Source organism: Myripristis murdjan, chromosome 19 (genome assembly GCF_902150065.1).
Source record: "Myripristis murdjan chromosome 19, fMyrMur1.1, whole genome shotgun sequence".
NCBI lineage: Eukaryota > Metazoa > Chordata > Actinopteri > Holocentriformes > Holocentridae > Myripristis > Myripristis murdjan.
This window is the reverse complement of record NC_043998.1, coordinates 6,772,158-6,789,054: the sequence shown is the minus strand read 5'-3', so window position 1 is coordinate 6,789,054 and position 16,897 is coordinate 6,772,158. Positions and strand designations below refer to the sequence as shown.

Here is a 16,897-nt window from a genome sequence, read left to right as displayed (position 1 = left end):
CTCAGAAATTCACAAATACACAGGAATTATAATTTTGTTATTTCCCTTGGTAAAATGTCAAGACATCCAAAGTAGCTCTGAAAGCAACAACACTGCAATAACAATACTATCTCTTTTGCATTAGCATATACATCATTGTTGTTTATAATAACAGCAAAAAAAAAAAAAAAAAAAAAAAAGTTTTGCAAAATCAGTGTGTTTCCATTTTTACGTGTGTAGCTTGATGAGCTCATTTTGGAGTTAATACCACGGTGCTAATATTTAAAGCAAAAAAAAAAAAATCTTCAAACACAAGAGTTCAGCTTCAAGTTCGCCCTCAAGCCCCTCCTCCTTTCCAGATCCTTTTATCTAAATTTTCTTGAGTCATTATAGCAATAATAGCATGGCCCCTCGGGGCATGTCTAGATTCATATTCTCTGCTATGGTCCTGTTATTGCTTGGGGAAAGGTCTGTCACTAGTGTTTACCGTTGCCCTTTAATGTTCACCCCTTGTAGATGTTAACTTGGATCTAATGAGATTTTCCGAGCCTCCTCTTTTGAACTCCAATTCAAATAAGGATTGAGGTTATTGATAAATCTCTCTCTCTGGATTGCAGTACACTCACTGGCCTCCTGGAACCAAACCTCCAGCAATGTCACAGGTCAGTGGAGCGGCAAGTTAAACACGCATGCACTTCTCACATGTGTGAAATTGATTCCTGCCCGGTTTTACTACTAAGTTATGTTGAGGTATAGTCCATGAGGGGAGCAAGTTTGATACCATCTCAGTTTAGAAGGAGTAACATCAAAGATAAGCACTGTGCTTGAAATAGAGCTGGCATGGTGCCACAGGAGACAACACTCAGTGCAGCACAAGAGTAATCATTAAAGCCTTTGCACACAAACGGCTTATTCAGCTCCTCAGTTTATTGCCAAGATCGCTGAAGCATTGTCAGAATTTCACCAAGGCTATATGTGGTCATGAGCTATGCCAAGTATGTATGTCTCAGCCTGACATTTACGTCCCCACTTCTCAGGCTCAGGACTCTACTGTGACACCTCCATTGATGGCATTGGCACCTGCTGGCCCAGGAGCAGCGCTGGGCAGATGGTGTCACGACCCTGTCCAGAGATGTTCTACGGTGTCAGATACAACACCACCAGTAAGTCCACAAAGTCACCCTCGCCAAACCTGCATGCGTCAATAGCTGCACCGACAATAGATTAAAAAGATTGTTTTTCACTCATCCTCCCCTTGGGCAAATCTTGTTTATATAATTGCGGAAACACAAATTAGCATGAGCATACAAATTAACAAGACACACTAGAGTGTTAAAAAAAAAAATGCTGCATAGACAAAGTAGGACGGCGGAAGAGAATTCATTGTGGACCGTTGGAAGAAACAAGCTCAAGGCACAATGTGTTTTGAAACCAAGAAAAGTAGTGCACCTGCTGTATGAACTGATACCTAGAGCAGAACTACAGGGAAAAGGAAAATGGGATGAGACAGTAAACTCACTTTAACACATATTTACTGCTCTGTGAGACACTTCGGTCTGTTAAAACCATATTTAACGTTAGGTAGAACACTTTCATTTTTCACCATATACTGCACAAATCCACAGATGTTCAGCAGCAGTCAACCCTCAGCTTTAGCTTTTCCTGGGGATTCACTGTCACTGCTACATTTTTCCCCCAGCTCTTAATATCAATAATCAAAGTCAAATTTATTCTTTGAAGCATGATCTGGGACTGAAATAATTTGACCTACATGTAAGCCTACTTTTTTCTGTACTTTCCCTGTGTTAGATATGATTAATGTGATTTTGTGAAATTGCAGAAAGTGGTGCAGCGGTTCCCTGCAAGGAATTTACAAAAGTGAATCGCTGAAAATGCAATTTTCACGTTTATAATGGAGGTGTTGAAAAATCCAGTTGAAAATTTAGAGCAGTGGTTGTCAGAGTGCGGTCTGGGAAACCCACAGGGTTCGCTGAGGTAGATCACCTCAAAATGAGGAACAATTTCCCCATAATTGGCTAGAGATGACCCTAATTAGATGATGTAGACGCATGGGTGTTATAATAAATTATTTCAGTCTCACCGCTATGATATCCTCAGGTACAGTGTGGAAAGCTAATGAAATTCAGCACAAAATCACCAACAGAAATCTAATATGGGGTCCTATGAAATGGGAGTTTGTAGTTTAATCTGTTTGATGATCCATGATATACAAACAATTTGAGAACCCCTGCTCTAGGGCACTCCGACACCCGTGCTAATACTATCTCCTGGCATCAATTTGTTTCAATACAAATATGAGCTCAAATTTCTAAAATGGTTCAGAGTAATTTAAGGTCTTAAACCCCAGCAGAACTCTTAGGAGCTACTGTGGAATTTGGGAGTGCAGCACTGGTCCATAATTCAGCCTGAGCGCATCAATAATTTGACACCTAGAGGTTCATTTCACCTTTGGGGATTAGCATAATCTTCTCTATTCAAGCACAGCCTAAAAGCCTAGAAAAAAAGGTCAAAAATATTCAAAAATGAAGCTATACGTGAATGAATTATGGATGCAGGATGGTAGCAGATACCCAATAGGTTCATGCAGAATTTTGACGTAGTTGAATTTCACTTTCCGCCACAATATAATTACTGTATTTGAACCCATAGGCTTGATTAAAAAGGTAACAATTTCATCACTTTCAACCTTAAGGTATATTTTTAGTGCTAATGCATTATTAATCATTCTTAAATATTTGATATTGTTCATAGAGGAGGTCAAAGGAGGCAAAGAAATACCATGCAATGAAGCACCAGCAGCTGACCTGTGAGCTATACTCTAATAGACTAAATACATTTACAGACATGCAAGATACCAAATATGTTTTTCTACAGTATTTATTAAGCCAGAAATAGCACCTTTATCATTATGGGCTGTTGAAATGCACCCCTTAAGTTGTGATATTTAGAGTATATATTGGATATTTTTGAGCTGAAGCTACCAGTTTGTTATGATGCACTAAAACTGCATCAATTCAGTCTGTTCATCATAATGAGGACACCTAATGAGGACACAGGACTCTAAAAGTAACTTTAGACTTTTCTTTTAACATCACATTATTCAGCGTAAACACACACTCGGCAACACACATCAGCAGAGGGTGTCTAACTCTCTGTGGGTTCAAACAGATAAGGGACCTGGAGCCCAGGGCTCCCTCAAGATAACTACACTGTAAAATATGTCTCTCAGGGTATTACAGATAGAGTCCCCGTTTCTAATCTGACATCTGTCTTTGCGGCTTACTCCCTCACATTTCAAAGACATAAAAAAGACAGTAGCATTTTGCTTCCCTGTGAGCGTTTGCACAAAATTCTAATTGAGTTTGCTACAAGCAGATTTCCGATCGTATCGGGGGATGTAAGAATGTTGAGGTGGTTGATTTCAGTAGGAACACTATCTCAGCTTTTGTACTTCAGAGTCTCTGACTTTAGAAAGATGCGTAGAGGCATTTTCTTTAAAATTTGAAAGTGCTTGATGCATTTGTGTGCCAAAAACTGAATTCCAAAACATTTAACCTCTGCAACACCGTTGTTTGATGTTACAAATGCATGATATTTTGTTCATACCTGCAGAGCTTTAAATTAAAGATCCCAAGGTCACACATGCAGCCAGTAAATGATGGCATCTTGGATTTGAATATTTTACCTGATACAAGCGTGATGTAGCTTCAGTGAAATGTTCCAACCAGCAGATACACAATACAGTGGTGGAAAAAAGTTTTCGGACACCCCATGCATTTGTGAAATATTGCATTAAGAGTCACTCTTAGGTCTTCAAGTGCAATTTCTTTTACTACAGTTACAGCCAAAATACTAAACAATTTTGAGTATTGGGTCATTTTGGTACCAGTGATGAAGGTCGTTCTTTTTATTAAAAGACACAATTTTTGTTGCCAAGCTTGGTGTCTATATAAAGCCAGCACATTTGAAAGTTCTACAGACACAAAAATGGCTAAAACAAGGAACCTAACGCAGGAAACACGCCTGAAGATAAAGATTCTCAGCCAGGAAGGGTACAGCTGCCGCCAGATAGCCAGGAAGTGCAGATGCAGTCCTTCAGCAGTTCGATACACTCTGCAGAAATACAGACGAACCAACAGCTTGGAAGACAAACCAAGATCTGGGCGTCCAAGGGTTTCTTCAGCAAGAAATGACCGCATCCTGATCACATGTGCAGGCAAAACCACCGAATGACATCACAGGAGCTTCAGCAGCAGTGGTCAAACCAAACTGGTGTCCAGTGTTCCACCCACACTGTACGTGGCCGACTTTTAGATCATGGCTAAAGGTCCTACAAGACTATCAAGAAGCCCCTAACTGATGAGAGACAGAGGTTAGCCCGGCGTCGTTGGGCCCAGGCACACAAGAACTGGACAGCCAGGAACTGGAAGAAGATTCTGTAGTCAGATGAGTCCAGTTTCCAGCTTTAGTTTTGTTAGTTTTTAAAAAAAATATAATTTCTATTTGTTTGTATCTGTCTAATGCAGCCACACCTTTTGAAATACTAAAAAGATTTTTCCACAAATATTTCATGATAATATTTGAGATTGTGTAAAATTTTAAGGGTGTCCGAAAATTTTTTTCCACCACTGTATGTATGTGACATTGTTGTGTACTGTCTGGGAAAAAAATCCAACTTTCAGGCTATGTAATTGGCAGTAAAGGGAAACTCTGAGTTTAAGGGGTTAATTTAGCAGACTCCACTGCTATGAGCAATATTACTTTCAACTCTTATTGATCGCTAACTGCTTTACTACCACCAAGAGACAGCTGCAATCAATTTCCGTGTTTCTGTGCATTGCTTTTCTAATATGGTGTTGAGATTTGCTCTAGCATCTCTAGCTGTTTGTTAGAGTTTATTTTTAGAAAAGTCCTAATTCACCAGATTGCACAACACAAAGAGACAGAATAAGATGAAAGATGGGAGGGGAGGGAGAATGACATGACATAGGTCATGTACCAGACTTGAACCCACAATATTAAAGCTATTGAGCCACTAGCATGCCCTCGTCTTGACCCACTTGCGTAAGATACCAAGAGTACGGAGACGGCACATAATTCACAGTAGATTAACCACAGCTGGTACAGTAGGAAATCTAGCGATAGCCATAAGTCAAATGGTGGCAAACTGTCCATTGTGACTGGAAATGTTGTTTGCACTGCCAACAGTCACTCTGACAAGTAAACACCAACATGTGGGCATTCCGCTATTTTCTAAAGATATATTTGGCTGCACCAAATGCAAAATTGAATTGGATTTTTTAATCCAACAGCCAGTGTGTCTGATGTTTGAACATGTTAGCTTCCTGCCCTGAATAGCAGTAATATAAAATAGCAGTTCCATGAATCAGGATAGAGGTACTGTGCTGGATTTCCAAAATTAGACTGTGACAAATCCTAGACTTAAGTTGCTGAGCCACAGGAGTTTGTTTTCATAGGAGTTGCCACTGAGTGCTTCATTTAATCAGAGCAAGTCCAGGGTCTGTATCAAGCCGGTCAAATTGAGAAAGCTGATTGAATTGCTGGCCAGAGGAATAAGATCTACAAAGGCAAGTGTGTGTGTGGGGATCAGTCCTCCTGCTGAGCATCTGGCTGATAACCAGCCGGAAACTAAGCCTAATTGGACCTATCAGCATGTTAAATATGCTAAAAATCTCATCATTGCAAACTCTTGGATATCTTTGATGCTCTCTCAGACTATTACAACATGTTGTCAAACATATGCATGGGGGGAATGGCAGAGTCGTCCAGGGGGCGTTGTCCAGACCGTTCAGCCACTGATTCGTGACAGGTGCCTGTGGCGCTGCACGCCCTCCTCCTGGTTCGTGACTCAGCCTGGCATAACTATCTTTGTTGTTGCATGTCTCACCCCACCCCCGAACCCCTTCACCATTTTTTCCCAAGCTTGACTTTCCCTTAATGGTCCCCAGAGGGAGGCCAGAGTGCATTTATATATACGTATGTGTGTCGTCTGCGTTTGGAAGTGTGGGTGTGTGCATTTGAGTGTATGAACGCGCTCATGTTTGTTTACGTGAGTGCCCATTTCACTGACTTGCTGTGAGTTGTCGGGTCTTGCGCCAGTCAAAGCAGATGGCGGCGGGGGGGCGTTATTTAGAGAAGTGCTTGCGGTCAGTGGGGTGGCAAAATCCCAACCCCAGCTCACCCTTTTGCTCACTCACAGGAAATGCAATGCGTCTTTTTGTTGAATGAGCACGAGCACACTGGAGCATTCTTTGAATATTAATATATGCGTGTATGTGGGGGTGTAGATGGGCGGCATCAAAAAGTGAAAGATAGAGAGCGACGGATTGAGTCAAAGGAGATGCTGAGCGTGTGCATCCTGAAGCTGTGTGTGTGTGTGTGTTTGTGTGTGTGTGAATGTGCATGAAGGTGCATGCCGGTGTTTTCTCTTTACAAACATCCTGGCAACTCTCCAGGGCCCTAGTAAGTAAGCTGAAATGGAAAGTAGATTATCCCCCTCTCTTTAGACCTCATTCCCAAAAAAGGCTATGCAGTACTTTGTAAACCCTAGGGGTGTCTCACTCTGCAGAGCCAAACCCAACTGACTTGTATTGCTGAGGCTAGGATACACACCCAGCATGAAGCCTGGCGTGCATCCTCTTCAGCATAATCCGCCATGGCTCCAGCCAATTGTCCTTTAAGTGAAAAATTTTTTTTTTTTTAGACCTTTATTTTACCAGGCTAGCCTTTTTTTTTTTTTCTTTCTGAAAACAAGGTGGCAGTGAAGTGCTCCCACGCAGGACAGCAGAGCTACACCTGGTTCCACAGGGCAGGAACAACTGCTCACCCGAATGCTAGTGACATTTTCTATTAGCTTCTGTAACAAGATGGGAGCAGTGGGAGACATGTATGTATGCCTCCTGCCTCTAAAATGCACCAGCAGACCATTTCAAACTCCCGCACACACTCATGCACTGCTGTTTTGACTCTTTGTAGAGTTTACCTTACTCTTCTTTATTTTTAACCTAGTCATTATTTTGTTATTTGCAATTGTTATTTGCTTTTAATTCTGAAAAGCGCCTTAAAAATAAAACGGAATATTATTACCTGATCGCTTCATATGAAAATACACACTGTTCAACTAAAAAAAAAAAAAAAAAAAAAAAAAAAAAACGCACCTCAGTCTTACTTGGGTTTTTTTGTTGTTGTTGTTTGTGGTGGAGATCGAGTTACAGGTATAGAACCAGGATAATTCCCTTTCACGGCGGCTTCCCTTACATAGCTCCAGATTTCCATGAACAATGGCTGGCCTGCATAAACAAGTCAATGCATCACATTACATCTCAAATTTATTTAGTTTGTTTTTCTCTTGTTATTATGCTTCTTATGTTATTTTCTTCACTGGTGGGGTTGGTTTTAATTGGACCCCTGAACAAAATACACAGAGGAGGAAGATGCTACTTAGCTCCAATCATTAATCCAATGTGTTAAACCGCTAATCAAGTGTGACTAAATTTGGGTCAGCATATTTGCTTGTGGTAGACCTACAATTAACAGCAATAAGGAGCACTTCCATCACATGTTGTTACTTTGATGCCCTTTGAGAGACACACAGTAGCCTCCAAGAATTTTCTTTGCCGCAAAGCCATAAGGTGCTGCAGTGGATGTGCATTTGCATTGTCCGTATTGCTTTGAATTGAAAAGGGAATCAGAAGAGAGAGCGAGGCCAAGTCATTTAGCCTAAGGCTTGGAGGGGAGCCAGTATTCCAACCACATGGCAAGAACTGTTGTACCTAGTGCTCTTGTTTCCACAGGGAGGATTTAGCACCTGGCACAGGGCAGTTACTGTTTTTAACACCCATTCAGAAACAACAATGACCCAACTCTAAGCAAAGATTAAACCTGATTTGTATTGTAAACTACAACCCTTCAAACAATGACATCCAGTATCAGCCGTCTGAGATACACAGGAGACAAATCTGTGTGTCACCAACATAACTCCTGGCAAATAAACAGCTTGGCACACCAACCACATGGAATCAGTGGTTATTTTAGGGGCCGTGAGCTTCTGACTTATGCAAATAGTTTATTGGGTTTTTTTTTTTTTTCACAGTGCTTTCAGTGGCTCATTCCCTGCAACCTTAGTTGACCTAAGCAGAACATTAGAGTAATTGCAATCTGATTAAGGTGTTCAACTGTAACAAATTACTGTCAGCGTATTTTTGTGCTCACATTATATTTGCCCATGTTGTATGTGACATTTAATTTTACCATTAATGTCAAAGGGGAAAGTACCAGATGAGAAATGCCACTGAAAGCGTACTCTGTATATTTGTAGAGGATTAAGACACATCCTTTTTATTTTTATTTTTTTATTTGAAACCTCAGGAATATGGCTCCATGCCGTCTTTAATTTAACCACACATTCCAGACCAGCCACATTTTTCCATTCATTCAGTTCATTCTCTAAACTAATAATCAAAAAGTAAACAATAATAATAATAATGATAATACACCCAGTGCATGCTGTGATGCATTGGAATAATAGGAATAAGCAGGTATGGAAAATGGATGGATATAATACGACCATTACTATGAATTATTATTATTATCACACCAGTGTTTTCCATGATTAAATGATGCAGGAACATTAAATTAACATTAACTTTGCTAAGTGACTTGCTGCTGCTTTCATTTTGCATATACCAGTGCCATAAATAGAAAAGTGTACTCAGGAGAGTTTAGATCTTCACTATGGACATCTTCCCTTCTCCAGTGCTTGGACTTAGGTGACATATCATGCATTTTTTTTTTTTTTTTTTTTTTTGCCTACTGGGAGAAATGAAAATACAGAGACACTGCCTGCGTCTCTCCCCTTCTCTGGTGCCTGGACTTGGATGCGTAGCCTCATAGGTGGACCCTCGCATGAATGCAACCTTTTTGGTCACAGTCTAGTAGCTCTGCCTTCACTTGTGTTCTGGAAAACCACAGTCAGGTCAGCTCTGGTTTCAGATGAGAGAGAGAGAGAGAGAGAGTAGTGGTGGTCAAGCGAGCTAGAGAGTGAATGAAAAGAGGGAGAGGTGGTAGTGAGAACAAATGTTTTTCAGAGGTTTTGAATGACTTTTACCGCAAGAGGTCCATGATCATATCTGTGCACAAAAATATTAGCCTGATACACACACACACACACACACACACACACACACGTGCGCAGGCGCGCGCACACAAGATCCATCATCTCCATTATTTCCACCAGGCGGATAATGAATGCTTGACCATTACCTTAATTGAACAGTAGTTTATTTGCATCTCTCTGGCTCTTCAGCAGCTGTTTAACATTTTCAAGTGAAACGATGGCAAACAAATTACTTCTTATGTATTTACATACATAGCCTGCATGTACCATTTTAGGCTTTGCTGTTGCTTGAATAATGATGTTTGATGTTATCATGCTCCAGTTCGTCCCTGAAATATTAGAGACATTTGGAAGACAAATTAATAGTGCTTCGAAAGAAATGAGAAAACAAGTAAAGCACCAACTTACTTATTCAGGTCTCAGCTGCAAATTTATTTTATAGATTTAATCAAACCAATTACTCCACAGTATGTCTCACACTTATTGTTTAATGGGTTAGCTGTTTCGGTCAAGCGTCATGGTTGAGTCAGCCAGTTTTAGCCCACGGAAATGCATGAGTAATTTCTTTGCTCAATTCAGAAGCGGAGAATGTGTCGCATTCAGCAAGTCCATCAAGATGTTTTTTTTTCATTGTCCAGTACATTTCTAAAGAACTGAAGTCTTGATTTGGCTTTCGGAATCTTAAAATCGAAAATACCCAAAATAAAATGTATTGGACTATCCTTTTCAATTCAAATAACCCTACAAACAACTCTACAAGGATCTTGAAGGACATTATCCAATAATTCAGCATGGGCATATTTAAAATATTGTCATGGTTAGTACAGCGGATATTTTCACTCTGTCAGTTTTGTTTATTTATTATGTATTTATTTATTTCCCAGAGTCTCTCTGATATTCCACTTGGGGTTTGGGGAATTATCACAGACTAGGTAATACAGTTTTGGGATGACAGTCCCCCTCTGTCAACATGCTATTTAAACCCAGCTCATTGCACATTACTGGCCTCAGGCGCCCAAATGCCTTTTTATCTACTACGCCCCCCAAAATTCTTTTTACTTTGTGCAAATGTGAGTTCACAGTGGTATGACATCTGGTATATTGAAACTGTGAGGGAAAACCGTTTTATCGCCGTGTGTTTCCACCTCATCGTAAAGCCTTGCATGTAGTGGAAAAGTACTGAATGTCTGCGTGAAGGTCACCCCACCTTCTGAACTTCTGAAACAGTGTGTGAAGAATCCTCCTCGCATAACTGCATGCTCCACTCTGTGGTTCGCTCCATGTGCATGAATAAACATATTTGCTTAAGAATGGGCATTTGAGAGTTTTTCTCAACAGAAACAGTGTGCAGTTACAGCAAATGTTCATTTAGGGGCCTTCCCGAAGTGAAATGAGGGTCAGTTTATTAGGTGAAAAAGCAGCCCCGCTCAGTCGATCCACTGATATTGTCAGTGAGTGGACACTGGCTCAGTCTGGCTGAAAAAGCCTCATTAAGCAATTAAGGTCTTAACCTTTAATCTTAATCATGAGGGCGTTGGTGCGTGCATCCTAAATGGGGCTGTTTCATAATTTATCAACTGTGCCTCGACTGTTTTGATTCTAAGTGTGTGTGTGTGTGTGTGTGTGTGTGTGTGATAGTCTCAATGTTTTTCAGAGCTTTTGAGCAAGACACTTTCCAACCGCTAACAGCACAAGCCCTAAGGCAGTATTAGAAAGCTCCCAGGTGTGCGTGGGTTTAAAGGTGCACTATGCCAAACTGAAGATTGTGTCAGTAAGGACCGTTTAGACTCAATGAACAGAACGAACAAACAAAACAAAACAAAACAAAAAACGTGGGATAAACACACAATTCATCAGTGAGTCAGGCTGATGAGAATGACAGAGAGTCACCATCAATGCAATTTTACATAGCGCACATTTAAAGTGCACCTGTTTTATCAGCTTTTTTATATATAAAAAGTATATATAAAAGAATCCCATTCCCTGCCCAACTGAGACATTATGGATTCACTCTGTTTGCCCAAATTATTTTCAAGTATGGCCACTAGTGACAAAACCCCCTGCCCACTGAAAGTTACTGAACAAAACCTAAAAACGAAATGCGAGCTGTCTCCCAAAACAGCAGCAGGAGAGCGCTCCATCCACAGAGAGTACCGCTGTTACATTTTTCTTTCATCCCTTTGGTATCCTTATTAATAAAACAATCACAAGTTGGTAAACATGAGCGTGCTGTGTGTAGTTAATTAACACCATGTTACATAATTGCTGGATAGGTTTTTGGACCCTCCAACATGCAAGCTTGCTCAGTGCAGCTTTAACAATGTCAGTGTGTTGCAGATTATCACTGCAAAATAGCACGGCCACTCAGTAAACTTGATCTGTGTAAATAAATGTGGAAAAAATAGTAACAGTGCTTGGGGAGAGGGGTGGTAGACCATCCTGACAGCAAACGTGTGAAAAATCACAGTTTCTGCGACTATCTCTAATGATATCTCCCCCTATTAGTTTCAAAAGCAGAAAAGGTCACCGTGCCGCTGTGAATCGACTGGAATTAACTTTACAACCGGGATTTCCTGAGACTGTCGGTGGTGACGTTTGGAAAGGGAACCTCTTAGTGAAGCAGATTGTGATTCCTCGCTACTTGAAATTGGACTGAAAAACTACTGTACATGAGAATTTGAATAGAATCGCCTCACCCTAATAGTGTGTGTTTTGTTTGTTTGTTTGTCTTCTTCCTCTTTTGCTCAGACAATGTTTACAGAAAATGTCTTGCAAATGGGACATGGGCATTGAAGGGGAACTACTCCATGTGTAAGGCCATACTGCATGAAGAGGTAAGGCACTGCTCCTCTATACAGATATATACATGTATATACACACTCAGTGGCCAGAATGTGTCAATTTAACTCTATGTTTATTATTGAGGTTGTAGTTTGCAGAGGTCTTGTACTGGACTACATTATATTGAGAAGTGTTTCGAATTTTGTGTCCTCCCTCTTGATAAATATATGAGGAGGACAGAATAGTGGAAACACCTCTCGATAAAATGCAGTCCAGTCCAACAGCAGCACTAACTATGAGCTCAGTGCCAAACATAGAAGTGAATGAACACCTCTGTTACTGTGACAAAAAGAAAACCTGAGCATTATAGGCATCCAAAAAGTAAACTTAATGGCAGAACAGTTGGATTGGATTGCATTATTTGATTGTGCAGGTATACCTAATAAAGTGGCAGTTGTGTGTATATATATATATGTGTGTGCATGTGTGTGGGCTTGTGCATGTGCAGAGTGGTGATGGGGAATGCAGATGGGGCCTCAGGGGAGTACGCATGTATGTTTGTCCTTGTGTAACTGTTTGTTTGTGTGTGTTTGTTTCTGTCATGATTAATGAGGTTCGCAGGACTTTTAAAGGGTAATTGTACATAGTGGAACAGCGGCAAAGAACTGTATGTTAATCAAAAAACAACAAGCACAAGGTTAGCAATAAACTGTGGAAGGTCGTGCTTGAGGCTTATTATTAGTAAATTGGTTTTCAGGCCTTGCTTTCCCATAGTGCTCATAGCCTTAAAAGGCCAATCCAGTCAAAAAAAAAAAAAAACGCTAAAAATACAGTCAGTAGCACGTACAATGGAATCTCCAAGAGCTTCGCTGAATGATCCTGTCTCCAAAGTACAATGAATTCTTTGAGTTAGTATTGTCCTAGCACCATGCCAATGATGTTATGTCGCCCAGGGCTGTGTGGGTTTGGCTGCTTTGACAGTGGGGGGTGGAGTGGGGTGGGGACTTCCATGCAAATTGCAACGAGTGTTGTTTGTTATGTGATGACTGAGATTCTGAGCCAATTCATTTGACAGTTGCATAATAAGAAAACAGCAGTCAAATTGTGTGTGTGTATGTGTGTGTGTCGGAGTGTTGGCCAACCTATAGCTATTTGTCTTTTCAACAACAAAGCATTCAATTTAAGGAAAATTCCTCAAAAGGAGTGGTGACAAAACACAACAAGCAGCGTTATCCTCCGGCCATGTGAGCAAGTTGTGAAAAGCGCAGCGGAGTGGAGGACGTAGCTGTTGTCGGTTGTTAAGAACCAGGTGCTGCTGTTATGCTCCTGCGGTGCCTCAAACAGGCCTTTATCCTTTTACGTGCTGCTGTTTTTTGCATGCTCTCAGCCTCCACCTGGGCTGTGTATTGTGATGTGCAGAGATGATGTGCGCTCGCTCGCTGTGCTCCACAGTCATTTTAATTACAGAGGACGCGGGCAAAACATTCAGACAGAACAGCCTGACCCAGAATCACGCTGCCACACAGGCGAGTAGGAATTTGAAGCCAACAACTGTGTGTAAAATACAAAACTACTCAGGGTTATGATTGAAAGATATATGGCTTGTTTTGATTGGCTTGGCCATCTGCTGATATACCGTATAATACAAATTACGTAACTGGGTAATAAAAACATTCCAGCCTTGGTTTACTCAGGCTCGGATTCAGTCTGTCAATATGTTTTTTTTTTTGTTTGTTTTTTTTTTTCATTGTTGAAGATACTGTCATCTTCTTGTTACATTTTCTCCCATATTTTGTTGTTGAGAAATCCCCTTTGTCAAAGTGATGGCTGACCCAAAATTCACATTTTGAAAAATCACTGAGGCTAATTGCGTCTGTTACGCAGCCTTCTAAGGTGCAATCACCTGGTCTTAGTAGATATTGATCTATGAACACGGGGGAACAGTGTTTTGGCGTGAAACCCTTCATTTAATCTTCAGAAAGTCTCAGATGTCCAATCGATCCCTACAGATGATAGATATAGAGTGTCTGACCTTTTAAAATGAGTGTTTGATTTTTCCTTTTCCAGCTCTGAAATAAATCACTGGGTGGGCAGTGATTGACAACTGGGGCTCGGGGGGGACGGGGGGCGGGGTTGATACCAATGCGCTTCTCTTTCAAGTTCGGCCTTTATTGAAGTGGATTCTTCACAGTCCCACTTGGAAAGGGCAGCTGAGTAGATCAAACACTTATTGGAAAGTTTGCTTCAGAGAAAAACCTTCTTTTCTTTTGAGAATTGCTTTGAGTTTTTTTTTTTCTCACACATATAAGAGTTTATGTCATTTATAGCAGAGAAAGTGAGTGAGTGGGAGAGAGAGAGAGAGAGAGAGAGAGAGAGACGTTTACCTGATTGTTTTACTTTGTTATGTTTTTTTTTTTTTTTTTCTTTTTGTGCCCCTAGTGCTTAAATGGTATCACTTTCCTGCACTTTGGCAAAGTATGGTACAGAACCCCAGAAACTGAAAAAGAAAACTGAAATTGAGAGAGGGAGTCATTCACCGTGTAAATTTACATTTCCCATTTGAAAGTGCCCTACTTCAGCCATAAAACCAGATGATACTGCGAGCTTGATTCATGGCTGACATTTAAGTCAAATTAAGCTGCCTTTTTAATTTTTCATCTAAAGTTTATTGTGAATGTGAAAAGACACATGTCAGGGAATCGGAACTAAAAATGCCCACACTGGACCTTTTTAGGAGTTTGGCTGTGTTCCCGTACTGAATACAGCAAGTGAGCATAGGGATCTGACACTAAAATCATCTCAGTGTCTCTGGTAGATAGCCCGGTAATGTGCACATGCCAATGCATGAGCATACAGTATGTTAAGTGAGTAATGCTGCACCAGTTGTAGTGTGTCTCTGCTGAGTGTGCCATTTTAAAAAAAAAAAAAAAAAATGCAAAATAGTGTGTGTGAATAGTGGAGTGGAGGGGTGTTTGTGGTTTGGCTGGGTTGAAATGCTTTCACTTAAGAGAGCATTTTAATAATAACCCCTTCATCAGTTTCTTCTTAAATTAAGAACAGAGACAAATGTAAAATATCTTTCTGGTCTGTTTCTGCCCTTGTGCTGGTGTTGAACATGGATCAACAGCCTTGGTCTACTTTACCGTTTCTCTATGTGATAACGTATTTAAGATAATGATTAAACTTTAATATGGCATATTTAAGACCACAGCCTTTATGAAACTGGTGAGACGAAGCACCTTTGGCATCTTTTGTCACAAGCAAAAGATGAAAAACCTGTAGCATGTTATCTCAATGTCAGTGGCACAACAACAAAAAAATATCAATAACCCAGTCTAATAATTGGCTTCCTCATTAGCCAACCATTTAAGTATCTGCAATCTCAATCTGAACAGAGGCGTCTTATTTCAACCACTGGAAGATGAACTGAGTCAGATTTAGTGAATGTGCACTAAAGAAAATTAGTACTTAAATGCTGACTGTATGCTCAGTGTTGTGTTTCATAACTACATAGCACTAAATCTCAGTTTACAAGAGTAACTTGGAGTATGTACAGCTGTAATAAAGTGAGGACCCCCTAGACTCAACTGGCATACACATGAAATAGGCACAGAATTTGAAAGTCTACATGGCTCTCTCTCTCTATCATAAGCCGGACTCGCTGATAAATTTCAACTTTTTTGGTAGTTGAGACTTACCGCAATCAAACCTCAGTTTTGCCCAGTGCACCTTTAAGTAATCTCATGTGTATCTGACCGCAGACACACATGTGACGGCTAATTAGCTGCAAGCAAAACTTGGATCTTTCATAAAGCGAAACCAACACGCACTGAAAATCAGTTTCAGCTTACTGCACCGCTCTCGCTGGCCATTCTGAGAGCGGTGGGTCTTCCGTTCGAGGAAGATAATCTTTGATATGAGCTGGTTCACCAGAATGTGAATGGGACAGATGACGAATTTCGGGGAGGGCGGGGCAGGGATTAACGAAGCCTGCATTTAATCTGAGCGTAGACACCAGTGGGTTACATAAATCCACTTACAGCGAAGATTACTAGTGGTAGTGTGGGGGAAATCCAATCACAATGGATATCTGAGTCACTGACAGTATAGGCACTGATTTAGTCAAAAATATGTCTATGTTCCACTGGTAATACCTTTAGCAACACCACTGCCACTGAGGGCCCCAACTCTCTCTCTCTCTCTCTCTCTCTCTCTCTCTCTCTCTGTATCCTTCTTTCTCTCACTCACACACACACACACACACACACACACACATATACACAGAGAGAGAGAGAGAGAGAGAGAGAGAGAGAGAGAGAGAGAGAGAGAGAGAGAGAGAGACGTATATATAAGCATATATATGTATATATAGATATTGATATTGATATAGATATATATCAGATATGGAAAGAGAGAGTAAGAGAGATATGGATATGGATATGGCTAAACAGATATATACTGTACATGTGTGCATGTGTGTGTTTTCATTTTCAAATTGTATCAGTCAGTTCTAACAAATTGCATTATGCCCAAAATAGAATAAAGAGGATTTTGAGTCTTTTAAGCCTTTTGTTGTCTTGAATATATTGTTTCTGTAAATCAAATGTGACACAGAGAAGCAACACTCAGGGACATGGCCTGAAGACTTACACAGTTCTGTATTTTCTTCCTTTTTTTCCCACAGAAAAAAGGCAAGATGCACTACCAAATAGCTGTGATCATTAACTTCCTGGGCCACTGTATTTCACTAGTGGCTCTGCTCATAGCCTTCTTCCTCTTCCTGTGTTTGAGGTAAGTGTCAGTTCCACTGTCGCCAGTCCACTGATAATCCTAAAGAGATGCTTGATGTGACAGAGACGTCAGTATTCTCAAGATCCCTCGTTCAAAGCGCTTTCCGTTCTTATTCAAAAACCATTTGGTCATGGGATGAAACCTTCCCTATCTCAATCCCACAGATGTAAAGGGGTTTAGAGGCCTGCA

The 16,897-nt window shown here is 40.6% G+C and overlaps 1 protein-coding gene across 1 annotated transcript in view; it reads left to right on the top strand.

The window, feature by feature from the left end:
- The window catches only part of LOC115377794 (corticotropin-releasing factor receptor 1-like), a 34,552-nt gene that overhangs the window by 4,117 nt on the left and 13,538 nt on the right, over window positions 1–16,897 (top strand). Inside the window, exons 3-6 of the mRNA XM_030077815.1 lie at window positions 597–641; window positions 1,017–1,142; window positions 11,885–11,970; window positions 16,602–16,708. Of these exons, the coding sequence (XP_029933675.1) occupies window positions 597–641; window positions 1,017–1,142; window positions 11,885–11,970; window positions 16,602–16,708 (364 nt within the window). The remainder of the gene's footprint in view (window positions 1–596; window positions 642–1,016; window positions 1,143–11,884; window positions 11,971–16,601; window positions 16,709–16,897) is intronic.